The sequence below is a fragment of the Balaenoptera musculus genome, chromosome 8, assembly GCF_009873245.2.
Source record: "Balaenoptera musculus isolate JJ_BM4_2016_0621 chromosome 8, mBalMus1.pri.v3, whole genome shotgun sequence".
Taxonomy (NCBI): Eukaryota; Metazoa; Chordata; class Mammalia; order Artiodactyla; family Balaenopteridae; genus Balaenoptera; species Balaenoptera musculus.
Window position 1 is genome coordinate 104,106,976 of NC_045792.1, and position 26,578 is coordinate 104,133,553.

General features: G+C 50.2%; 2 protein-coding genes across 2 annotated transcripts; one reads left to right on the forward strand and one right to left on the reverse strand.

Moving 5' to 3' along the window:
- Positions 1 to 916: 916 nt before the first annotated feature.
- On the reverse strand, positions 917 to 12,102 carry CCDC87 (coiled-coil domain containing 87). The gene is made up of 2 exons (XM_036861202.1): positions 8,865 to 12,102; positions 917 to 965 (listed from the first exon to the last, which is right to left on the reverse strand). The coding sequence occupies exon 1, from the start codon at positions 12,081 to 12,083 to the stop codon at positions 9,441 to 9,443; it is 2,643 nt and encodes an 880-aa protein (XP_036717097.1). The 5' UTR covers positions 12,084 to 12,102; the 3' UTR covers positions 917 to 965; positions 8,865 to 9,440.
- A 155-nt stretch (positions 12,103 to 12,257) lies between these two features.
- CCS (copper chaperone for superoxide dismutase) lies at positions 12,258 to 25,583 on the forward strand. The gene is made up of 8 exons (XM_036861811.1): positions 12,258 to 12,394; positions 12,717 to 12,789; positions 19,501 to 19,638; positions 19,836 to 20,013; positions 20,603 to 20,663; positions 24,943 to 25,020; positions 25,092 to 25,195; positions 25,281 to 25,583. The coding sequence occupies exons 1-8, from the start codon at positions 12,356 to 12,358 to the stop codon at positions 25,432 to 25,434; spliced, it is 825 nt and encodes a 274-aa protein (XP_036717706.1). The 5' UTR covers positions 12,258 to 12,355; the 3' UTR covers positions 25,435 to 25,583.
- Positions 25,584 to 26,578: the final 995 nt, after the last annotated feature.

Below are 26,578 nucleotides of genomic sequence, written 5' to 3' on the forward strand. Positions count from 1 at the left end.
TGCACTGGCTGTTCCCTCTGCCTGGAGAGACTCCCCCTGCTCTGTAGGGGGCAGGTTCCTTCCCAGCTGTCCTGTCTCAGCCTAAATGCTATTTCTTCAGAGTAAGGACCACCTCGTCTAAAGGAGCCCCCTCCCTCTCTCTCAGAACACTACATCTTTCAGCATCCATCATACCCTGTCCTTATTTTGCTTATTCCCACTGGACTGTTTTATTTTTGTTTGTTTCTTTTTTCTTTTTTTTTACATTTTTCTACAAATCATAATTTAAACAAGTTACATGAAGTCAGATAATTTCAAAAGCAAAACTATAAAATTTCTTTCAAAGAAATTTACAGCAAAATATTATTTGATGTGGGACATAGGTGCATTTGATCAGATGTGAGAAGATGTGGGGTGGGGACCCCAAAAGTCTGACAGACTAAGACCAACAAGGGTCAAAAAATGACATTGCCTTGGCCCTTAGTGGATTTACTGTAATATTTCTTCGATGATTTGATGGATGGATGGATGGAGATTCTGGGCCCCAAGTCTTGAGCCCAGACTCCCTTCCTAGAGGTGAATATATCTCAGAGACCATCTCTCAGCCTTGAGTGAGCAGCTCTGGTCCACTTCCAGGTCTCCCTGGCTGAATCATTAGGCCTAGGGTTAGGGTACTGACCTTCCCCACCTCCACCCCCAAGGGCTCTAGAGCTCCATGCATAAATTGATCCATATCCTCACTGCTTTGTGGCTAAGATCTCAGGCTGCAGCAGCTTCCGAGAGCCCCTGAAGATTCTTGTTACACCCTAATCCCAGAATGACCTCACCTCACTGTTGCATAACTCCTAGGAGTCATCTGATAACAGCAACAACAATAATAGTAACGCATAGCTAGTGCTTACTCCGTGCCCCGTGTTACACCCTTCATAGGAATTACCTTTTAATTTAGAAAGGTCATCTCCAAGTGATCTGAGGCCTTCAAGGTCCTGAAGGAGGAGAGGATGACATTTTAATAACTCCCTCAGTGGAACCCACTTAAATCTCTGCCTTAGCCAGCCAACAAGTTGTTATTTTGGGGAGTTTGGTCAGATGAGGTGTCGCGATTTAAAACCTGAAAATAGGGGTTTCCCTGGTGGCGCAGTGGTTAAGAATCCACCTGCCAATGCAGGGGACACGGGTTCGAGCCCTGGTCCGGGAAGATCCCACATGCCGCGGAGCAATTAAGCCCGTGCGCCACAACTACTGAGCCTGCGCTCTAGAGCCCGCGAGCCACAACTACTGAAGCCCGTGTGCCTAGAGCCCATGTTCTGCAACAAGAGAAGCCACCGCAGTGAGAAGCCCACGCACTGCAATGAAGAGTAGCCCGTGCTCGCCGCAACTAGAGAAAGCCCACGTGCAGCAACGAAGACCCAACGCAGCCAAAAATAAATAAATAAATAAATAATTTTTTAAAAAAGAATAAATTGGGTTACTTGTCTTTATTATTGAGCTGTAAGAGTTTTTTATATAGTCTAGATACAATTCCCTTATCGGATATGTGATTTGCAAATCTCTTTTCCCATCCTGTGGGGTGTCTTCCACTCTCTCGATGGTGTCCAGGGAAGCACAAGTTCTAAATTTTTATCTATCACTTATTAATTATAAGACCTTCAGTGAATAGCTCTGCTTCTCTGAGCATTTCTTCATCTGTAGGGTAAGCATATAGATGTCTTGCAGGGATGAGATGAGAGTACAATAAAACGAGGCACATAAAGCCCAGGTCCCAGGTCCCAGGGCTTGGTTGGGCTTGGACATAACCTACCTCCTCCTGAGCCTCTCAAGGCAGGAAGGAAGGCTCCAGGTCACGGGTGATCCACAGGCCTCTCCATTATTTCTACTCTCTCTTGAGGGCAGAAACCCTGTCAGCTTTGCTCATTCACTGCTTTCTCCTCAGTGCCTAAGCACAGCCATAGCTCATTGAATATGCGATAAATGAATGGGTGAAAAGGAGATGGAATTCCTTCCCCAAGGTCACAGGCAATGAACGGGAAATCTGGGACTTCTTTGTTTTGTTCTTTCTTCAAGTATTTTCTCTTCTTCTTTTTTTTAAAAAAATTTTTATTGGAGTATAGTTGATTAACAATGTTGTGTTAGTTTCAGGTGTACAGCAAAGTGGATCAGTTATACATATGCATATATCCACTCTTTTTTAGATTCTTTTCCCATATTGGTCATTACAGAGCATTGAGTAGAAGTTCCCTGTGCTATACAGTAGGATTTTATTTTATTTTATTTTATATTTTTCATTTCATTTTATTTTCTGGCCACACAGTAGGCAGGATCTTACTTCCCTGACCAGGGATGGAACCTGTGCTCCCTGCAGTGGAAGCACCAAGTCCCAACCACTAGACTGCCAGGGAATTCGTTATTTTATATATAGTAGTGTGTATATGTCAATCCCAGTCTCCAAATTTATCTCTCCCCCCCTTTCCCTCCAGTAACCATAAGTTTGTTTTCTACATCTGTGACTCTATTTCTGTTTTGTAAATAAGTTCATTTGTACCATTTATTTTAGATCCACATATAAACGATATCATATGATATTTGTCTTTCTCTGTCTGACTTACTTCACTCAGTATGACAATCTCTAGGTCCATCCATGTTGCTGTAAATGGCATTATTTTGTTCTTTTTTATGGCTGAGTAATATTCCATTGTACAATATGTATGTACTACATCTTCTTTATCCACTCCTGTTTTTTTTTTTTTTTAAATAAATTTATTTATTTTATTTTTTCATTTTTGGCTGTGTTGGGTCTTCGTTGCTGTGTGCGGGCTTTCTCTAGTTGCGGCGAGCGGGGGCTACTCTTCATTGCAGTGCGCAGGCCTCTCATTGCAGGGGCTTCTCTTGTTGTGGAGCACGGGCTCTAGGCGCATGGGCTTCAGTAGTTGTGGCACTTGGGCTCAGTAGTTGCGGCTCACGGGCTCTAGAGCGCAGGCTCAGTAGCTGTGGCGCACGAGCTTAGTTGCTCTGCGGCACGTGGGATCTTCCCGGACCAGGGCTCGAACCCGTGTCCCCTGCATTGGCAGGCGGATTCTTAACCACTGCGCCACCAGGGAAGCCCCACTCCTCTGTTGATGGGGGAAAGCTGGGACTTCTGACTCCCTAGCTGGGATACACCTGATGATGCCTGTCTCTGTCTGCTCAGGCTGCTGTAACAAAATACCACAGACTGGAGGCTTAAACAAACATTTATTCCTCAGTTCTGGAGGCTGGGAAGTCCTAAGTGAAGGTGCCAGCAGATCCAGTGCCTAGTGAAGGCCTTCTTCCTGGTTTGCCATTTGCTGATTCCTTGCTGTATCCTCACACGGTGGAAAGAGAGGGGGCTCTGGTCTCTTCTGCTTCTTATAAGGGCTGGGACCCCACTCTCATGATCTCATCTAACCCGAAATACCTCCCAAACTACCACTGAACACCATCACATATGAGTTTTGGGGGGGACACAAACATTTAGTCCATAGCAATGCCTAACTCAGTGGTATTAGGTGAACTTTGTATTTAGTGAATAATAGCTTTTATTTTAAAAAGTTTAGCTTTGGTAAAATTGTAAACAAATAATTCTTTTACATATTTTAGGTCCCAGATTGACCTAGAAAATTACAGTTTGTGATATTTGAGCAGTGACATAAGACATATGTATATAAGTATGCTGTTTAAAGATTTCCATCTTTAGCAAAATTTTTGTCCATCTAAGAAAAAACATTTGCCTCTGGATCTCCACTTGGATGCCCTGCAGGCGCATCAAACTTAACTTTTTCTTTCTTTCTTTTTTTTTTTTGGCCATGAAGTTTGTGGGATCTTAGTTCCCAGACCAGGGATTGAACCCGACCAGCCTGCAGTGGAAGCGTGGAGTCCTAACCACTGGACCACCAGGGAATTTGCAAACTTAACCTTTTCAGGGCTGAACTCATCATCTCCCCCCACTGCACTCCCACCAAACCCTCCATCCTCTCATTTCATGAAGGGCTCCACCAGAGGCCCAAGCCAGACACACAGGAGGACACAGAGGAGGTGTCCTTGACTCTCTACCCTCATTCCCCACAGTCAATCTTCACCAAACGCTGCCAACTTTGCCTCCTAAACACTCCATTCTGGCTCATCTTCCCACTGTGGCAGCCTCCACCCTTGTCTGCTAGCCTCCAACCCGCAGCCTCCTAACCCTCACCCGTGGGGCAGCCAAATGTCACTCCTCTGACTAAAGCCTGATAAAACCCCCTTATTTCTCTGACCTGATTCCCAAGCATTCCCCACCTGGTCCGTGCCACTCCAGCCACACTGGCCTCCTCAGACTCACCAGGCACACACCCATCTCAGGGCTTTTGAACTTACATTAGCTCCAGCCTAGAATGTTCTTTCCCAGGTATCACACAGCTCTCTTTCCACTCCTTCCAGTCTTTGCTCAAATATTCCCTCCTCTGATCCCCTATTTTCTTTTTTTTTTTTTTTGCCGTGCCCCGGCTTGACCAGGAATTGAATCCGTGCCCCCTGCAGTAGAAGCGCAGATTCCTAACCACTGGACAGCCAGGGAATTCCATGATCCCCTATTTTATAAATTTATTTATTTTTAGCTGCTTTGGGTCTTTGTTGCTGCGCACAGGCTTTCTCTAGTTGCAGCGAGCGGGGGCTACTCTTCGTTGCGGTGCGCGGGCTTCTCATGGCGGTGCCTTCTCTTGTTGTGGACCACCAGCTCTAGGCGCGCGGGCTTCAGTAGTTGTGGCTCACGGGCTGTAGAGCGCAGGCTCAGTAGTTGTGGCGCATGGGCTTAGTTGCTCCGCGGCCCGCGGCATGTGGGATCTTCCCGGACCAGGGCTCAAACCCGTGTCCCCTGCATTGGCAGGTGGATTCTTAACCACTGTGCAACCAGGGAAGTCCCGATCCCCTATTTTAAATTGCTTTTCTCTGAATTTTCTGTTGCCATTTTGGCTTTTTTCCCCTGTATCATTTGTTTTACCTGCCTGGCTGTTGGGTCCTCCCCCAGAACATGAAGCGTCCTTGTGTGTATTGTGCAGTGTGGCGTCCTCAGCACCTGCAGCAGCCCCAGGCACCGAGCAGGTGCTCGGTAGGTATCTGCTGGTGAATACATGGCTTTCCAACACCTACAGAACAAGGCCCACACTGGACCTGGCCCTGCCTCCCCCTCCAGTCTCACTCCCTTCCAGGCCTTTTCAAGGCTGATTAATGCCAAAGTGCTCGTAGTTCTCCCCCACACACTATGCTCCTCTCCTGTACTTTTGCGCACGCTGGGCTTGGAAAGCTCTCCTCTTCTCCTCTGCCACCATGTGCCTGCTGACTCCCACTCAACCTTCTAGAATTTAGACTCCAATTGAGTGTGGCCTCCTCCAGGAAGCTCTCCCCGATCACACTTCCCCTATGCCCCGGCTCTGTTGCATGTCCGTTTTGTGGGCTCCCACCGTACCCTTCACTTGCCATATTACTGAAATTATCTTCCCTACTAAACTTTAAACTCCTCGGCGACAGCGACTGGTTCTTTCTGGTTTCCTCTGGCTCTGCTTCCCACACCCCCCCACCAAGCAGTGTCTGCCACTTGGGAGGAGTTCAGTGCTCTGGGCCTGAAAGAAGAATGATGTGGGCCTCAGAGTCACCGCTGGGAATCAAGTGGGCTGTCCAAAAGCCTGATTTCCTCCGAGGACAGGTAACGACGAAAGCTGAAAATTTGATCATATTCAGCTTCTCCCCATGGACTTCAACTGGGCAGACTTGTTTTTTTATATTTTATGATAAGAAAGAATACAGTGGTTAAGAGAATGTACTTGGAGTCAGACCTCTGGGTCTGAATCCAGACTCTGCCATGTTCCTAGTTGTGTGACCTTGGGCAAGTTACATAACCACTCTGTGCCTCAGTTTCCTCATCTGGGCCTTGAAATAACAGTAGTGCCTACCTCACTGCATTGCCATGAGGACTCAATGAATTACTGCATGAAAAGTGTTTAGAATGGAGTCTGGCACTTAATAATCACTATATAGTATTAGCTAGTGTGATTAAAATTGCCTTTTTTTTTTGTTTTTTTTGGGTTTTTTTGCCTTTTAAAATAAGTTTTAAGACAGAGTCAGTATACTCAAAGACGTAGAGGACAGACTTGTGGTTGCCAAGGTCGGGGAGGGAAGGACTGGGGGTTTGGGGTTAGCAGATGCAAACTAGTATATCTAGGATGGGTAAACAACAAGGTCCTACTGTAGAGCACGGGGAACTATATTCAATATCCTGTGATAAACCATATGGAAAAGAATATAAAAAAGGATGTATATATGTGTGTAACTGAGTCACTTTGCTGTACAGCAGAAATTAACACAACATGGTAAATCAACTATACTTCAATACAATTTTCTTAAAAAGGGAGTCAATATAAAGAAAAGTGTTTGATAAACAACAGTACAAGGAAGAGGCGGGCCAGACACAGAAACCCCGAGACCCAGGGGGTGGGGCTGTAGGCTTAGTGAAGTCAGAAGCACCTGGGCCCAGATCCCGTCCCGCCAGCACTTGTGAGCCGTCAGGACTGGGCTTCAGCTCTGTGGGTCTCAGCTTCCCAGAGTGGCCAGATCACCAAAAGCCAATCTGCTTGTCCAGCAGCTAAATGACCAATTTGCAGAATTACTGATTGTTTTTTTCAAGTTGTATTTTACCTCTGGCTTGACATTTTATAAGCAAACAAGCTGGTCAACCAACCCTTCCCCCACTTTTACTGCCCCTGCCCCAGCAACTGCCCACTCCCCCGCATCATGTCTCACAGTCCTTAACACCACCCTCACTACTGCCTTTGCCCCCACCTGTGCCCCTTCCTCTATTTCAAAAAAAATACAAATAGGGCACCCCCAGACCCTTTCTGGGGTTTCATGATATCAAAACCATTTTCATAATACTGCTGCCACGTTATTTGCCTTTTCTACCCTCCCTGTTTCTGAGTACAGTGTTTTCCAGAGGCTGCATGACGTGCAATATTGCAACAGATGCAGCAGAAACATAAATGAGAATCCAGTTGTCTCCTATTAAGCCAGACATTCAGGAGATTTGCAAAAGAGTAAAATAGCCACTCTTCACTACTTTAAAAAAAAAAAAGTTGTTTTTCATAACATATATTATCTCTGTAAACACATAATGGGATTAGTGTTAATTTAAATAAATAGTAAGGGACTTTCCTGGTGGTGCAGTGGTTAAGAATCCGCCTGCCAATGCAGGGGACACGGGTTTGAGCCCTGGTCTGGGAAGATCCCACATGCTGCGGAACAACTAAGCCTGTGCACCACAACTACTGAGCCCGCGAGCCACAACTACTGAAGCCCACGCGCCTATGGCCCAGGCTTGGCAACAAGAGAAGCCACCTAAATGAGAAGCCCACGCACCACAACAAAAAGTAGCCCCCGCTCGCCACAACTAGAGAAAGCCCGCGCACAGCAACAAAGACCCAATGTAGCCAAAAATAAATTTAAAAAAAAGCAAAATAGTCAAAACCAATTGAAAAGTGGGCAAAGGGCATGAGAATTTTACAGAAAATAACCCAGTTTTTAAACATCTAAGAGATGCAACTTCACTCATAAGAGAGATGAGAACACGACTCAAATGAGATACAATTTTTTCACCTATTAGATGGTAAAGATTAAAAATTTTGATAACACTATTGGTGAGAGTGGGGAATTATTATTATCATCATGCAGTCCTGACAGTAATGCAAATGGTTACAGCCTTTGTGGAGGGTAATCAGTAATATCCATCAAAATTACAAGTGCTTATGCTTGGATATAATTCCACTTCCAGGAACTTAAACCATAGAAATAGCTGCACATACTAAAGAGATGAACAAGGATTTTTTTAGAGCATTGTTTTTGTTTGTAAATGTCCAACAATAAGAGACTGGTTAAACAAAATAAAAATACACTCAAGAGAACTCCCTGGCAGTCCAGTGGTTAGGCCTCCACGGTTTCACTGCCGGGACCCAGGTTCAGTCCCTGGTTGGGTGACTAAGATCCTGCAAGCTGCGTGGCACAGCAAAAAAAAAAAAAAACCAAAACCAAAAACACCCAGTGGGATACTAGATAGCAATCAAAAAGAATAAGGCAGATCTATGTGTATCGATGTGGAATGAACTTGAGGCAAGCTCATTGGGGAAAAAAGAAAGGGGCAAAACAGGGGACAGCATGCTACTGCTGGTGTAGTTAAAGACATGTGTATAGACAACATATTCATGTGTATTCATATATGCATAGGCTATCTCTGAAATCATTTTTACAATGGCCTACAGGCCTTACATAATCTAACCTGTCCCCTGGCACCTTGTCACGACCCCTCTGACTCATCCCTCTTTCCCCTTAGCTCCACTCCACCTGCATTGGCCACCTTGCTTTTCTGGAACACCCCAGGCACCCGCCTGCCTTACGCTTCCCAATAGCTGGCAGGAACGCTGTTGTCCCAGAGGTCCATGGGGCTCACTTCCTCCCCTCCTTCAAGCCTCTGTTCAAATCTCCCCTTCCCAGTGAGGCCTACACAGACTACCCTAATAAAGCTACAACCTTCACACTCTATTTCCTCTTGCCCTTCTCTGTTTTTTCTTTTTCCCACAGTACCTATCACCCTCTAACTTTCTATTACCCAATGTGTTTCGGTACTATGTTTATGGTCTACGGTCTGTTTCCCCCCAGTAGAATGCAAACTCTACAAAGGGTAAGGGTCTTTGTTTTGTTCAGTGATAGAGACCAAGCATGAACACCTAGTAGGTGCTCAATAAATATTTGCTGAATAAGGGAATGAAAAGATACACAAGAAACTGGTAACAGTTGTTACCCACAAGGAGGAGAACTGAGGTATTGGAGGGAAGGATGGGAAGGAGACTTACTTTTCAGTGCATACACTTGTGTACTTTGTACCACGTGCTTGTATTAACTGGTGAAAATTTAATGAAAAATTTTGGCTCTGCCAACAGTATGCCAGAACTGGAAGAAGTGACAACCTGGATCCAACTCCTTCACCTGACACAGGAAGGTCCAGATGCAGAGAAGTTAGGTAGTGTGCCCAAGGTTACACAGTCAGGATGTGGATTTAAACCCACATCTACTAACTCCAGAGCACTAGCTCTTAGCCATTATGCCATAGAGTCTCTTGGCTTAGGGTTCTAATCAGCCAATCTAGTGTATCGTGATAGAAATGCTAAGCTGAGGTGTTCCATAGGGGATGGTTTCCATCTGTCTAACATTTCCCATTACAATGAACTCCAAGGGATGGTCTCAGTTCTTCTGATACATGAGCTTTTGGCTGTGCTGTGCATGGCTTGACAGAAATGGGACTACCGGGCTTGTGGATTCTTTTATGAGAACTTCATGGTCAAAATAAAGTGCTAATTTCAGTCCCCTGGTAGTTGGAAGTACAGTTTTCCTGAACCCCGCACTTCCAGATATTTCTTCTTTCAAAGCAGTCAAGAGGTCTGGGTGAGCTGCTGGGTGTATGGGGGTGAGGGAGGGATCTGAGGGCACTTGGTCTGGTCAAAGAGTAATGGGGTATTCCCAGGGGCTACTAAAGGCTGGCTGCTGAGCTTCCTGGACAGGGCTGACTGATGGGAGGCCCTCTTGGCCTGGACCAGGTGGCGGACCCGCCGCCGCTGCTGCAGCCAGTAGAGCATCTCCACTTTGTCATGCTTCATCTTGTCCAGGTAGCGCCGCCCCTTGAAGGTCACTGGCTCACCAGAGACTAACTCGATCTCCTCCAGGAGGGGAACCAAAGGAGCCTCCACTAGACTGAGCCTCTTATGGAGATGGCTGCGGATCTGATTCTCCTCCAGGAAGCGACTCAGGCCCATGTCGGTCTTGTGGAAGAAGCGGTTAGGGTCGGAGGCTTGTCGCTCAAAGCACTCCAGTCTCCCCAGCAATATCTCCCGCAGCTGAATGGGCTGCAAGGCCCGCTCCCAGGCACTCACCAGTGACGGCAGCTGCCTCAGGCGGGCACTGGAGCTGTACTTAATGGCCATGTCCAGCTGGTCTTTGTCAGGGACCTCAAGCATGGACCACAGCCGCTCCAGACGCTTCTGCAGGCTCAGGATTTTGTGAGAGTCTTCCAGGAGGCTGTTGTTCTTAGTTCCCAGCCTGCACTCCAGCACCGTGTCCCAATCCCACTCTCCTGGCACAAAGTCTGGCTCGTCGTTTTCCAGCAAGGGAGGTGGGTGCTGAATCTTCAGGGACTCTCTGACAGGGGCCACGATCTCCACAGGGACCTCCTCTTCATAGATTTGGAAGATGACATGGAGGAAATCTGTCTGCTGGGTGGTGAGGTACTTGAAGTAGTCACCCACAGACAAAGTCGTTTTCCACCAGTTCAGCCATGAGGCCTTGTTTGACCACTTCTCCCAGCTTTTACTTGCTTGGAGTGATGTGAGGGAGGACATCTTATCAGGGTTGGACTGTAAAGTGTTAGCTCTCTGGGAATAAAGTCCAGCCAGCTTGGTGTTGATGATACGACGCTGTTTTTCTTGACGTAGAAAGGCTGAGGATAGGAAGGCCGACCAGTCTTCATTGGCTGCAGGCTCAACCAGGGGCCCCTGGTCAAAAGAGAAGTGGTCATTAGAGACACAGCTCATCAGCTCCTTGTAGACCTCCCCGATGCTACTGCCAAAAGTGCGATCAGTATCCATTTCCTCGATAAGTTTGGGTTCCAGTTCACCAGCCAGGTGGTTGTATAGGACTCCGGCCCCCTCAACGTGGAAGGAATCCAAAAAGTTTCTTGCTGAGACCTGTACAGCAGCTGCCTGGACCACCTGATTTCTTAGCTTCAAAGTAACAGTCACTGGCTGTGGTTCAAGGGGAGGGGATCTGGGGGACTGGAGGCTCCACTGCTCTGAGGCTTCCTTCTCCTCGAGGCCCTTCAACATTCTCTGCAGCTCTTCCATGTGATGTTTTGCAGCTGGGCGGTAGGTCAGGGCCCCCAAGAGTGGGGGCAGGCCCGAGTCCAGCGGTGAGTAGTGAGACCACCCCAAGTGCATGTTCTTCATCCTCTGCTTCAGGTCCTCAGCCACAGTGTCCCCTTCCAGCTCTGGTTTGCTCTCTGCAACCAGGACCAGTGGGGTTAAGGGGCGAGGAGAGAATGGAGGAAGGCCCAACTCATCGGCTAGTTTCCAGCCCTCACGCAGAGAGGGCATGGACTGGCCCCTCTGGAGATGGGAGGAGAGGGGCAAGTGGGAGGTGGGGGGAGCCTGGCTGGGGGGAGCCACAGAGGACCCAGGCAGTGAGGCAATCTGTGAATTGAAGTTGCTTTCTCTCCTCTTTTGCATGGTGGACAGCCAGCGGAGAGGCTTCTTCTTCAGCTGGGGAATGGACTTCAACTCCTTCACTGGATCCGGTTCAGGCTCACTGACAAACTCCCGCGGGCGGCTGAGCTGGATGAGGTAGTTCAGGCTGAGGTTGAAATACGGCACTTGGGCAAAGCCAGTGCTGTGATGCCATGGGATAGGGCAGAGCCTGAAAGCCCCAGTGGGGCCGAGGGGGCGCACTCTGGGCACGCAGACTTGGACCTGCCCTTCCTTCAGCAGGGCGCGGAAGTCAGCGAGCAGGCCACGGTAGACCTCGGGGCCGGTGAGGAAGACTGTGCAGTCCCTGGCGAGGCTGGCGGCCAACCGGGTGAGCGTGGCTGATTCGGTGAAGACAGCTGCGGGGGTCGACATGATCTTCTGAAGGTGCAGGTAGCGTACAAAGAGCTGCTCGCTGCTGAGCAGCACGTAGACCAGGAGCCGCTTCCGCAGCCTCTGATTGTTCAAGTGGCTCAGACCAGGTTCGGTGGGGGGCTCCTGCCAGCTGCACTTCAGCTCGTCCAAGATGACCTCGGTGAAACGGAGTCGTACCTTGCGAGGCGCGCGCGCCTCCAGCCCGCTGTTGGCCAGCCGCTCGGCTACCTGGCGGCAGAGCGACGCCACCGTCAGCCCTGAGACCGGTAAGGGCAGCAGCATCGGGACCTCCTGCGGGAGGCGCTTCTGAGACTCTGTGCGCGTCGTCGTGCGGGGGAAGAGAGACAGCGGACGCAGCAACCGGTGGTAAAACTGCTGGAACTCGGGCTCGGGCTTATATGGCTCCATCTTACACCAGGCGGCGCAGGCGGCGCAGGCGGCGCCGGCGGCGCTGGCGGTTACTAAGGCAACGAGGGGGCCTGATGGCCCAAGTGCGCCTGCGCAGCACTTGCCCGCCACAGCGTGGACGTGGGTGGGGGGGGATGCAGAGCCTTGCGTGCGCTCGCAGCGGGAGGCGGGGCAAGGAGTGGCTTCCGGGGCTCCGCCTCCGCCGACGCATCTCAGGGTTGGCGCCACAGGACCTGGACAGTTCGGGTCCTACGGTGGTGACTGCGTCCGGGATGGCATCGGACTCGGGGGACCGCGGGACTGCCTGCACGGTGAGGGTCGAGGCCTCGTGTGGGAGCCTCGCAGGGCAGAGAGCCTCAGCCCCTGGGGTGATCGTTAACTTGAGAATGGGGGAAGGAGCGGACACCTGGATTGGGGCCTGGGGTCCAGGCTGGAATGTGAGAGTAGCCGGGCCCTTGGCGTTAATGTTGAGGGGTGTTGCTCCTGGAATGATCGTGAGTGATAATGAAGAAGGCGCTTGAGGAGGGGTCACGTGGGGCGTTACTCCAGGCCTTTTGGGGTGGTCACAGGGGAGATAGTGAAACAGGGTCACGCAAGAAGGTTTCGCCAGCTCTCATCGGCCCGTCCTTGCAGCTGGAGTTCGCGGTGCAGATGACCTGTCAGAGCTGCGTGGACGCGGTGTGCACGTCCCTGCAAGGGATAGCAGGTAAGAACCAGATTAACTTTTCTGCGCGCAGTCAGGAGGCCTCTGGGAGGGGCAGGCAAATCTCTTAGACCAACCCTACTCCCATTTACAGATGCAGAAATTGAGACCTGGAGAGAGGAAGGAATGTTCTCAGTCACACAGAGACCCAGAGGCGGAGTCTAGAGTGCAGGTCTCAGGCCTGCCCTGCCAGATTCTTCTACTGGCTCTAACTGCCTGCCCTTCTGGTTGTCTTAAACCTCCGGTGCCTGGGGGGTGAGGAGGTAGGCAGAGCATAGTCCCCCCCTACAGGGGGTTTTCCCTGGAACACAGGCAGTTCTTGCTTGAGAAACAAAATAATCTTGACAAAGCAAACAGCAGCCCTAGCCATGTTCCATCCTAGGCGGCCCTGATTCTTTTTTTTTTTTTTTTAATTTTATTTATTTATTTATTTATTTATGGCTGTGTTGGGTCTTCGTTTCTGTGCGAGGGCTTTCTCCAGTTGCGGCAAGCGGGGGCCACTCTTCATCGCGGTGCGCGGGCCTCTCACTGTCGCGGCCTCTCTTGTTGAGAGAGCACAGGCTCCAGACACGCAGGCTCAGTAATTGTGGCTCACGGGCTTAGTTGCTCCGCGGCATGTGGGATCTTCCCAGACCAGGACTCGAACCCGTGTCCCCTGCATTGGCAGGCAGATTTTTAACTACTGCGCCATCTGGGAAGTCCGGCCCTGATTCTTAAAAGCCAGCTAGCTGGTCTGGAGGTGACCAGGCACAATTGGAAAGATCTGAGAAGGCAGAGCCACCAACATGGCTGTGGGAACTGCCTGCCTTTGATTCTGTCAAACGTTTATCCAGTCATTCAGGTATAGACCAGACACTGGGGGCTTTTTAGGGAAAAGTGTTCACAAGTGTTTCAGGCACAGCCTCTGCCCTCAGGTAACATGAGCACACAAGCATTGCGCTGGGAAGAGCAGTTCTTGGAGGAGCTGCCATGTGATGGCTTCTGAAACTGGGACATTGGTGGCACTTGGCTCTGTATAAGGCAGCAGTGTGTCCTAGGTCTTCGGGGATATGTGCTCTAGAGTCATACTGTTTGGGTTCAAATCCTCCCTTTGCCACGTAATGGCACTAAGACCTCGTGCATGTTACTTTTTGTGTCTGTTTCTTCAGTGTTTAAATGGGCAAGGTAATAGAAGCTACCCCAGAGGTTCATTGTGAAGAGTAAATTAGTTAATACATGCAAAAGCACTTTAGAAAGGTCTTTGGCATGTAGTGAGAGCCCACTCAATCTTAGGAATTATGAGGGGAAGGGCTTATAGGTGGTAAGCTGGTTGGGCAGAGGCATGAGGGGACAAATCTTTTTTTTTTGTATTTTGGCCGCGCCGTGCAGCATGTGGGATCTTAGTTCCCCCACCAGGTATCGAACCTGTGCCCCCTGCAGTGGAAGCGCAGAGTCTTAACCACTGGACCGCCAGGGAAGTCCCTGATCTTTTTTAAGTTGTTCAGACTGGCTTATTTAGGGGTTCCATTTTCACTTCTCAATAGATTTTATGTATTTCTCATATGCTTCTTGATCAGCCAACCATCTTCATAACAACATTTGTGGACGAGTCCTGGATTTTCTGCAAGAGCTTCATTTATTTCAGTTACTTCTCCTGATAGAGGAGACTAGAGTTCACTAGCAGCTCTCACACTTTCCAAAGCACCAAACTCCTCTTGCTGGTTCAATTTTGTCCCAACTTCAGGCAGACTACAGTAAACAACATCTCCCAAAGCTTCCTGTGCAAAACTGTTGATTCCCACTGTTCCAGCACCATTTCCTTTCGTTAGCCATTCGTCTTTGCCCGTGAATTTACGCATGGAGAGCAGAGCGGGGCTGGTGCGCAGCGGCCGGGCAGCGCCTGCCCTCAACCCCCAGGGTGCTTGGTGCTGGCTTCCAGTGCCATGTTTGCAGAGGGGGACAGATCCTAAAGCTGGGTTTGCTTTGACTGTGTGTTTGGGAATGAGGGGTGCGTGTCTGAGAAAACTGAGCCGTTCCACTGAGAGTGGAGTGATCTGACCAGAGCTTTCCGAGGCTGTTGGACTCTACCTCCTGTAAAACATTCTTACTGGGAGAGCAGACAGCCTGACTTCTGTTGGACATAGGGCAGTTTTTAGCTCTCAGCAGGTTTCTTAGAGACCAGATAAAGACTTCCCGTGACTACGTTTTCTGGTCTGGGTAACTGGAAGCAGCTTGGCTTTCTCATGGGCTGGCTTCCCAGATGCGGAGAGGGAGACAGAAAGAGTGATTGGTTGATTTGCCCTCTCCAGGAGGCCTGGGCTTTGGGGAAGTAAGGCTCTGCTCTCCTTCTAGGGGTAAGTGAGAGAACCTCCCAGCCCAAGGCTCACTTCCTTGAACTCTTATCACCCACCCTAGAGTCCCCTATGGCCTTATCTTTTCTCCCTCTCTGGGCTCTGAGCTCAACAGGTACTTCTGGCCTGGCCACACTCCACACCAGCCAAACCAAACTGCTGCTCAGCTGGGGAGCCAGCCTTCTTGGTTCAGACTCAGGTCAAGAGTTCGGGAAGTGCAGTCACAAGGAGCTTCCCACTGGGGCCCTCCCACTTTCGGTGCAGAGAAGCAGCTCTTCTTAGGAGACCCCAGAGCAGCAACCTACCTGTGCCAAAGCCAGTCCATCAGAAAGTCTTGTCTGCTGTGTCTAAAACTCTTTTTCCGTACTTTGGGCTTCACACCCAACCAAACCACCTCACCTCTCCACCACCCACAGGAGAACCTTATCTTTGGGCTCTCTGTTGCCCTTTCCAATAGCTTCTTCACATAGAAACCAGAGTGATTTTTTCATTTTTTATTTTCAATTATTTTATTTTATTTTATTTTTTGGCTGCACCGCGTGGCTCGTGGGATCTTAGTTCCCCGACCCGCTGGTCGAACCTGCACCCTTGGCAGTGAAAGCCTAACCACTGGACTGCCAGGAAATTGCCAAGAATGATTTTTTAAATCAAACCTCAGATGTTGTCACTGCTCTGCTTAAAATCCTCTAAAAGTCATAATATTTAAGAGCCTCCCGTAGGCCAGGCACTGTTCTAAGTGCTATATGGGAGATAACTCGTTTAGGCCTTCAGTAGCCCGCTGAAGTAGGTCGTATTATTATCTCCATTTGCAGATGAAGAAACTGAAAAGAAAACAGAAAGGTTGAGTAAGCTAAGGCCACATAGCTAGTAGGTGGCAGACTCAGAATTTCAACTCCAGAGCCCACACCCTCAACCACTGTACTCTGTGGCCTCTCCCAATGGCCTCCCCTTGCATTAAAATTAAATTCCAGATTCTTTCCTGCAGGGCTTTGTTTCATTGGTCTCCACTTACAACTTTGTATCTTATCATTCTCTTTACTCCAGCTCCAGCCACTTGGGCCTTTCTCTTCTTAGAACACATAGATGTCGTTCCTGCCTCAGGATCTTTGCCCAAACTGTACCCTCTGCTGGAATGCTCTGCCCTGACTACATTCAGGCCTTTGCTTGAAGGCTCAGAGAGACCTTCCTTCACCAGCCTAAGCGGCTCACCCCCCAGTTGTTCCCTGTTTCATTGATCACACTTTGCACTATCTGAATCTCTCTGTGCATGTGTTTGATATCCGTATTCCTGTGCTGGAACACATGCTGCTTTATGGGGCAGAGACATCACCTGACTTGCTCCCTGCTGCATCCCTACTGCCCGGAACGGGGGGCATGATAGGCACTTAGTGTACATTTGTTCAGTGAATGAATAGGCAAGTGAATCCCTCACACTGCATGCTTACTTGAGCTCTGGGAGCCTCAGACAATCAGTCCTTTGGGGCCCAATCCTACTTCCTGCGGGGCAAGGGGACCAAGCATCAGCTCTGGAGTTGGACAGGCTGCCTTCTGAGCTTTGCGATCTCGAGCCAGTTGCGAAGCCCTCCAGCCTCATTTCTTCACTCGCCAGAGGAGGACAGTATCACTGTCCTGATGTGTGTAAAGCTGAGCACACAGCTCTTGGCATTCCCTAGAGGCTCAGAGTTCCCTGCCGTCCTCCCTACCACCTTGGCATCCAGAGGCACCTCTGGGTGGACCTGGAGCTCCAACTCTTCACGCTAGGTGGCCCAGGATGAGACATTGTGTTAAGTGACGGGCAGTTGGGTTATTTGGGGGGTTTTCTTCTCGCAGAATTGCAGAATTGCCCGGTACTTGCCGGGGAGGAGATGGGTGTGTCTGTCTGATTTCTGTTTACAAATTCGGCCCCTCCCCCAACAGTGTCACCAGTGGGGCAGGGGATCTGTAGAAGCAAGACCACGGGACCCTTTGTAACCGCAGGCCAAACAGTCCTGCCTCTCGGGTGCTACCTCCTCCCAGTGCCGTTTCCCAGTTTTGCCTCGAGTTCGAAGGAATCTGAACAGCTGAGCTTCCTTGTGTGTGCCTCAGGGATTGTTATTCCCGTCACTGCCTGATGGTTAATCCAGGTGTAGTCTTTTTTTTTTTTTTAAACATCTTTATTGAAGTATAATTGCTTTACAATGGTGTGTTAGTTTCTGCTTTATAACAAAGTGAATCGGTTATACATATACATATGTTCCCATATCTCTTCCCTCTTGCATCTCCCTCCCTCCCACCCCTCTAGGTGGTCACAAAGCACCGAGCTGATCTCCCTGTGCTATGCAGCTGCTTCCCACTAGCTATCTATTTTACATTTGGTAGTGTATATAAGTCCATGACACTCTCTCACCCTGTAACATCTTACCCCTCCCCCTCCCCATATCCTCAAGTCCATTCTCTAGTAGGTCTGTGTCTTTATTCCCGTCTTACCACTAGGTTCTTCATGACCTTTTTTTTTTTTTTCCCTTAGATTCCATATATAAGTGTTAGCATACTGTATTTGTTTTCTCAATAACAAAAAAACAAACAACCCAATCCAAAAATGGGCAGGTGTAGTCTTGATTCTCCCGCAGCCCATGAGCTCCCTGCGGACTAGGACTGGTGCTTTCCCTGACCCTGGCCTCCTCCAGGCCCAGCACACATTTGTTGAATGAATACAGGGCGGGGGTGGCGGTGGGTGGGGGAACCAAGGATGAAGGGAACGCAGACAGTCAGTGCAGCCTTCAGTTCACACAGCACTGGCTCAGCAGAGGGACATGCCTCGCTTAACCTATGTCTTCTGGGCTGCCCAGGGCTCCTGGCTCCCATGGGCTCTACCCTGCCAGAGCAACAGACACACTTACTAAGATCAGAGCAGAATGGTTGTAAGCTCCACAGGTGAGATCATCCCTCAGAGTTCCCAGCCATCCCCCATGCTCTAGCTCAGGATTCAAGAGTTCTCTTAAAAGGTTTATGAGCCCTGAACATCTGAGTGAAAGAGAAGCCCCTTCTCGTCCTTCTTTGAGTTGACTCGATGGCCCTCGAAACTGAGCATGTGTCAGAATCGTCCCGCAGGTTGTGTACACACCAGGGTGACTTCAGGGATTTGGAGGGCAGTTGAGACCCTCTGACTTTTGAACCTGACCCTTGTGGACCACACAGAGCTCCTGCCCACACAGAGGATTGTAATCGGTGCAGCATGAGTTACATGGGAGAAGTGGAAACTGCCACAGGAGGATGGAGGAGGGGGTGCCAAGCCAGCCTGGAGGCTGGAGCTGCTTCTCAGGGTGAGCAGTGTTCAGGTGAAGTGCTCAGGCTCTGGAGCTAGGCTGCCTGGGATGAGTTCCAGTCCCACCATTCACTACAACGTGACTTGGAGCAAGTTGCATAACTTCTCTGTGCCTCAGTTTTCTCATCTGTAAAGTGGGGATAATAGTGCCCAACTCACAGGGTTACTGCATTAATACAGGTAAAGTATGAAAAAGTCCACAGTGCACGTTCAGTAAATGTTAGCTTTCAGGATAGTGGTGATAACCCCCTCTTTTTTATGTGTGCCAGCTTTATTGAAATATTCATATATCATAAAATTCATCCATTAAAGTATACAATTCAGTGGTTTTTAGTATATTCACAGAGTTGTGCAACCATTACCGCTATCAGTTTTCTATTTCATCACCTCATGAAGAAATTGTGCCCTTCAGCTATCACCCTCCTACTCCCCTACCCACTAATCTACTTTCTGTCTCTATATATTTACCTATTCTGGGTATTTCATCCAGAATGACATCATCTAATATGTGCTCTTTGTGACTGGCTTTCACTTAACATAATGTTTTTAAGGTTCGTCCACATTGTAGCATGTATCAGTGCTTCATTCCTTTTTATGGCTGAATAGTATTCCATTGTATGGGTACACATTTTGTTTATCCACTCATCATTTGATGGGGTTTTGGGTTGTTTTCACCTTTTGACTATCATGAGTAATGTGGCTATTGATAGCCCACTTTTATACAAACATTTTTTTTTATTGTTTAATTTTTAAAAATTGAAGTATAGTTGATTTACAATGTTGTGCTGAAACATTTTTAAAAGAACTATGTTTCAAAAGTTATAAATAATGCCTGGCATGAAATAAGAATTCACAACACTCCCGGGGACAAGATGGCGTTATCCCCACTTTATTCATAAAGAAACAAACTCAGAGAGGTTAAGGGCCTTACACAGCTAGAAGGCAGCTTCAGAGCTTGCCTCCGACCATAGGAAGGTTGGTTAAGATGGAGATGGGGAATGGCCCCCTGATTCTCTCTTCCCTGCTCCTGGCACAGGGGTGCCAGCCCTCTGCTGCCCTCTGTCCCCTGTCTTCTCCCAGGTGTCCAGAGTGTGGAGGTGCAGTTGGAGAACCAGATGGTCCTGGTACAGACCACCCTGCCCAGCCAGGAGGTGCAGGCCCTTCTAGAAGGCACTGGGAGGCAGGCGGTACTCAAGGGCATGGGCAGTGGGCTGTTCCGTGAGTAACCTTGGCCTTGGCCTCTCTGGGAGGGAGGTGGCCTGGGTGTGGTACAGATCCAACCATAGCCTTTGGGGGCTTTGGGTTGGTGTGGCTTTGGGGACCCCGTGAAAGTTATACGGAGCTCTCTCCACGCCCTTTCCAAGTTGATAAATGGGTGAGGTGGCGAGCCAGCCCTGGCGTCTAATACCTTACAGAGAATCTGGGGGCAGCAGTGGCCATTCTCGGGGGGCCTGGCCCTGTGCAGGGAGTGGTGCACTTCCTACAGCTGACCCCTGAGCGCTGCCTCATCGAGGGGACCATTGACGGCCTGCAGCCTGGGCTGCACGGACTGCACGTCCATGAGTTCGGAGACCTCACAAGGAGCTGCACCAGGTGAGTCCTCTGTAACCTCCCCGTAGCATCCTTATTGCCCCAGTTGTGCACCCGCTTAAGTGCAGGGGGCTGTGTTCAGCTTTTTACACACGCTTTCACATTTGGTCCTCACAAGTACCCTGGGAGGCATATACACAAAGGCCCAGTCTACAGATGAGGAAACTGAGGCTCAAAAAGTTTAAATGACTTGTCAAAGACCCTGGAGCATGTAAATGGTAGAGTGGGGATTTGAACCAAAATCTGACCTAGACGTTTCTGCTCATAGCCACCTTACTGCCTCCGAGATGGAAGGTGACTCCTGGACACGGGAGGGTCAGGTCTCCATGTCATGGTGTTTGTCATGCTGTCATGCCATTAGTTGTTTACTCATCTGTGTCTCGCCTGGAAGCTTATTGAGGGCAGGTCCCATGACTGATTCTTCTTAGTGCCCTCAGCCCAGAGCCTGGCACAGAGTGGGCCTGTGTGTTGAATGAGTGGATGAATGAATAAGTGAGTGAATGAATGAATGAAACAAATGTAAAGTAAGAGGATGGATCACCTGGCCTGTGAGCTGTTGTTTCACTGCCCACCTGCTCTCTTTCCTTCTTAGCTGTGGGGACCACTTTAACCCTGATGGAATGTCTCATGGGGGTCCCCAGGACTCTGACCGGGTAAGTGAAAGCCCAGAATCCTAACCACTAGGCCGCCAGGGAACTCCCCGACCAGGTAAGTATTCGTTTTGGGCTGAGAGAGAACCCAAGGTCTCAGAGGCAGGGCAGGCAGCTCTTGGGGCCTGAAAGTATGATTCCTTTTTGTTGGGGTCTTTTTCCCTCACTTTTTTGGTTCCATTTAGAAACATTTATTGACACTTTCTGTGTTGAAGGCCTGCTCCCTAAGACTCAGAGTCTGGTGAGGGAGACACTGAGAACTCCTTGGTTGCAGTGCAGTGAGAGAATCCTTGTAGGAGCCTGCAGGAGGCCCTGGGAGCCCAGAGCAAGCTCCTGATCCAGCCCAGGGGGCACACGCAATGGGAGAAAGCTTCCTGGAGAAGGTGATGGTGTGGAAGTTAAAGGTTTTCCCTAAACTAAAAAGGCCGTCCCAGAACTTCCCTGGTGGTCCAGTGGTTAAGACTCCTCACTTCCACTGCAGGGGACATGGGTTCGATCCCTGGTCGTTGGGGAAGTTCCGCATGCCTCATGGTGTGGCCAAAAAAAAAAAAAAAAAAACAAAAGGCTGTCCCTGACGCTGCAGCTCCTGGCCCTGGAGTTTAATTTTACACCAGAGAATTGTTTCCCCATCGGCAGTGAGTCACATGCTGCCTCAATGATTCTTACCTTATCTGAGTACTACTTGTTCTGTTAGTTACTCAATGTTTTGATTTAAATTGACTGATTTTTTTTCCCTTAGGTAAATTTAGTTATTTTTAACATTTTAATCTGTCACTGAAGGTTTCAAACAAGTTCTAAAGTGGAGAAAGTAGAGTCCCAAACCCCATGTCCCTGTCACCCAGTTACCAACTCGCGGCCAGTCCTGCTTCATCTACACCCCTGGCCCTTCTCCACCATTATTTTGAAGAAAATCAAGACATCATTCATGTAATTAAGGTAGATTTATTTTTAACAAGAAACTTGATATGGCCACAGAAAATAGGAAACCAGTACTTCTAGCCCCAAGAGGAGGATCATTGTGAAGATAAATCAATGCAGACCTGAAAAGTGTCATTAGACTCCTGCTAGGGACTACAGCCTGCTTTATCTTTGTCAGAGTGATTAGTGAACGTCAGAGAGGCGTTAAAGACGTTTTAACACCAAGCTGAAGTTTTGTCCTGGATATCGTGCCAGGAGGACGGCCTCCTCTCTCAGTGATGGGATGTTTCCTAATGCCCTGTCCACACACACCTAATTCCGTCTCCTCCACCTGCGGTGCTATGTGTTCCCCTCCCCAGAGATTCAGAGGGCATCACGCCTCTGAGCCGCACACCAGGCCACTTGCTCCCCCGCCCAGTCCTGGAAACGCCTCCCCCTCCTTTATCTTCCTACCGCAAAAGGCCCCAAAACCCCGCACAGCAAAATGTGCCAGGTGTAAGCAGCAGATGTCCCAAAGGAAAACAAGATAAAGCAGAAGTGGCTCTTCTTGCTGCTTGTTCGTCAGCCCCATCACACAGCCCCACCCACCCGTGTGCAGGGGAGGGCAAACAAATGAAAACATGGTGTGTGTTTCTTAATTCATGTAAGTGATTTTTGTTTTTTTGGACTTTTGACAGCTCTGTCACATTTCTAATGATCAAAGTTTTTACTCCTCGCCCCCCGCCCCCTGGGGAGTGGGGGAAGCCTTTCTGTTGGGTCCATCGCATAGTGTCACACTTGCGTTCTGTGTGTCAGTTATCTATTGCTGAGAGTCAAATTACTCCAAACTTAGGGTTTTTTGGGGTTGTTCTTGGCCAAGCTGCTCGGCTTGTGCGGATATTAGTTCCCCAACCAGGGATCGAACCCACAGCAGTGAAAGCGCCAAGTCCTAACCACTGGACCACCAGGGAACTCCCAGGTTTAAAACAGCAAGCATTTGTCATCTCACAGTTTCTCGGGGGTAGGAATTCGGGTGCAGCTTAGCTGGGGGCCTCTGTCTTCGGGTCTCTCAAGGCTCGATGTGGGGAGGACCCACTTCCACACGAGCTCATGTTGCTGTTGGCCGGCCTCAGGGCCTCCCTGGCTGTTGGCCAGAGACATCAGTCCTTTGCCAGATGGGCCTCTCCCTAGGCCAGTGCACAGCACAGCAGCTGGCTGCCGTCAGAGCAAGTGAGTGAGAGAGAAGGCGCCCAAGACTGAAGCCACACTCCTTTGTAACCTACGCTTGGAGGTGACGCCAGGTCCAGCCCACCCTCGTGGTGGAGCACACAGGGTGTGAATCCAGGGGGTGCATCTTAGAGGCAGTCTTCCTCATTGAAGCCTTGAAAGGTGCTGAGCAGGAATCAGGCAGGTGAAGAAGGGAGAGTGGGAATGGAGGCTCAACAGGGGACGCCCCGTAGACAAAGCCCTGGAGGCTTGACCCGGCAAGAAGGAGGTCTGGGAACTGGCAGCCCTATGCCTCTTAGGAAGTGGAGTTTCTGAAAGACAAGAGACCACCTCGCGACCTGTGCCTTGGCCTGGGCCCCTCTCGGGGCAGGGCGTCTGAAGGGGCTGGAGCCAGCTACTGTCTTGTACCCGAGCCCTTGGTATAGGTGGAGGAAGACTTGAGCAAGAGCTACGTGTCCAAGCGGCCATAATGACTGGCATGTTCCTTTTGGATTTCAGCGTCTGGTTTTGTCCAGACAGAAGTGAATTCAGTGTGGGGATTTATGTCCAAGCCTGGTTGTCCCTTTGCACATCTCCTAACTGGTTTCTAAGCTTCCTTCCCTTCTCTCCCCATCCGCCTCCAGCCTTTTCCCTTCATGCACGGTATTAGAGGAACTGCTCCAAAGCATGGAGTAACCGTGTCACACCCCTGCCTGAAACCTTTCTTGGCTCCCCAGTACCCAAGGGTACAGATCTCATGTGGCTACTTGGTGTGACATTCAGTGCCACCTGGCCCAGTTCCACCCACCCGTGTGCAGGGGAGGGACTAGAAAGCCTGCGTCTCCCGACCCTCTGCTGCCGGATCATGCCTCTGAGCCACACACCAGGCCACTTGCTCCTCCGCCCAGTCCTGGAAACGCCTCCCCCTCCTTTATCTTCCTACCGCAAAAGGCCCCAACACCCGGCACAACAAAAAGTGCCAGGTGTAAGCAGCAGATGTCCTAAAGGAAAACAAGATAAAGCAGAAGTGGCTCTTCTTGCTGCTTGCTCGTCAGCCCCATCACACAGTGACATGCTTTGTGACCCTGCTTTGCAGCAAGGCCGTGTGTACCAGCCCATGTTGGCTCAGGCTCTTACTTCTGCCCAAGTGTCAGGTTGGGGGCAGTTTATTTGCACAGACAGACGTGGGTCTCTGTGACTCACCAGTAGGGCCTTGTCACCAGGAAACACACTCACTGTTGTGCTAACCCTATGTTTTGTAATCACTAGTCTGTTCCAGGTCTGGCTCCTCACCATGCTCTGAACCCCTTGAGGGAGGCTGACCACATATACACCATCACCTCCCACCCTGCCTGGCAGAGGGTGTCTGATGTAGGCGGAGCTCAGTAGCTGTGTTAGGACATTTTAAAATATATGTATTTATTTATTTATTTGGCTGCACCGGGTCTTAGTTGTGGCGTGCGGGATCTTTTTAGTTGCGGCGTGCAGGATCTTTTTAGTTGTGGCATGCGGGATCTTTAGTTGCGACATGCAGGATCTAGTTCCCTGACCAGGGATCAAACCCGGGCCTCCTGCATTGGGAGCGCAGGGTCTTAGCCACTGGACCACCAGGGAAGTCCCAGGACATTTTCATTACCTTCAAGGGAGAAGGTGGGCAGAACCAGGTCTTGGGGGCAGGAGACGCCCTTCGCCCCTGTGTTTCTTCTTTTCCTGGAGGCCGGACGTCAGGGAAGGGATGCTGGCTGCCTCTGATGGTCAAGAAGCCAAGCTTGGCCAACTTAAGCCCAGGGGAACTGCAGACTACCAGGGAGGGGCTCACAGAGTCATCGGGAGGCTGGAGAAGTGGGCTTGGAAAGAAGCAGGAACCGGGCTAGATTCTGAGGCTTGGATGCAGACTGGGCAGCAGCCTTGTAGGAGAAGCAGCCTGGTCTAGTGACATGACTTCCTAGGGAGGGGGTCACTGGCCATTTTCAGCGTGCTGTCATTCAGCGTGCCCAGGATTTTAGTTCCAGGGAGAGAGAGTCCAGTTGCCTTCCTTGTTTCCTGGGCCGTCCCTTCATCCTACCAGACTGGACCCATAGGAGGACACTGGTACCCTGAGGAAGGGGAACCAGATACTGAGAAGCCAGAAGTTAGCAGCCGTGTCCCACGTGCGCTTTCCCCCCGGGTCTCATTGCAGCACCGCGGAGACCTGGGGAACATCCACGCTGAAGCTGATGGCCGAGCCGTCTTCAGGATAGAGGACGAGAGGCTGAAGGTGAGGTGGAAAAGAAGGCGGGGACCTTTCCTAACAGGTCCACCATCTGAGGTCGTTGTCTCCCCTCAAAGGTGTGTGATGTGATTGGCCGAAGCCTGGTCGTCGATGAGGGAGAAGACGACCTGGGCCGGGGTGGCCATCCCTTGTCCAAGATCACAGGGAACTCGGGAGAGAGGTGAGGGCTCTGCCCGCAGTGCCCGCGGAGACCGGGAGGGGCCGGGCAGGCAGGTGCTCATCTCGACCCCACTGCTCTTCCTCAGGTTGGCCTGTGGCATCATCGCACGCTCTGCTGGCCTTTTCCAGAACCCCAAGCAGATCTGCTCCTGCGACGGGCTCACCATCTGGGAGGAGCGAGGCCGGCCCATCGCTGGCGACGGGCGAAAGCAGCCCGCCAGTCCCCCCGCCCACCTCTGAGCACAGCCTCAGCCTCGGGTCTGTCACTGTCCTCCCTGCTGAGCACTTCCGGAGGGAGGCCCTGCTCACCCAGTCCTAGGAGAACTCGTGTGCGGGGTGTGTAGGCGTTGCTGTGATCTTCCCTTGGCAAATTAAAGTTTTATTTTCATATGGAACTTTGTGTTTTGTCCATGTCCTCTTGCCCCTTAATGGGCTTAATAACCACAGCACCTCTGCCTCTGTCCTCCCTGTCGAGGGCCACCTCTTGGCTTCAGAGGCAAAGAAAACTGGATTCAAAGCCACACAGTTCCTGAGGGCCGTATCCTTCTCCTCAGGGTCAGAGTGAAGGACCATAGCAGACATATTTCTGTTTGTGGCCTGTCCCCCTCCCTTCACTATGGCCAGTTGGAACCAAAATGGACACCTGACCCACACAGGGCCTTGCTTTCCCAGAGAAATCAAAGTGGATCCAACTTTAGTTTCTCCCTGGGGTTGGATCTGTAACATGGGAATATGGAAACCGTGGGTGGGCCTCTTCTCCCTGCCTTATGGACCGAGTATCAGAAAAAGCCCATCTGCTGAGGAGGAAGAATGAGACAGATGCACAGGGAGAACCTAAGAGTCTCAGGAGAATGCCAGATGCTCCGGAGTCCGCACTCTGGGCCTTTCCTGAGGCCAGCGACCTCCTGACCTGGGAGTCAAGGGACCATCCCCCCACCAATGCATCATCACCCACTTTCTAAAAAAAAATTAATGTGGCTTGAGTTGATTTCCTTACTCACAAGTAAAAGACTCTTAATTAATCGAGTAAATAAAGTGTTTGGCACAGGGCCTGGCACAGGGTAAGTTAAGGGAGTAGTGCCTGTGATTCTGAGGCCAAATGCGGCCCCTGGAGGCAGACCCAGCCAGGCTCCCCTCTCACAGGGATGGCCGACGTCCAAGGACATCGAATTCCTTGGGGAATTGGGGCGGGGAATTCTGGGGCTCTGCACTCATCTGTTGTGCCCCTTGCCCCCACTGGACTGTGTCATGCTTGCTCATCCATGACGAAGCTGCTTTTATGACATGGTAGGCTGGCAGAGTGCAAACTTTGCCCCTTCCACTGCCCGCTTGGAACAAGGTGGGTGGTTTTACAGTCAGCTGGCCTTGGCTTAGATGTACCTGG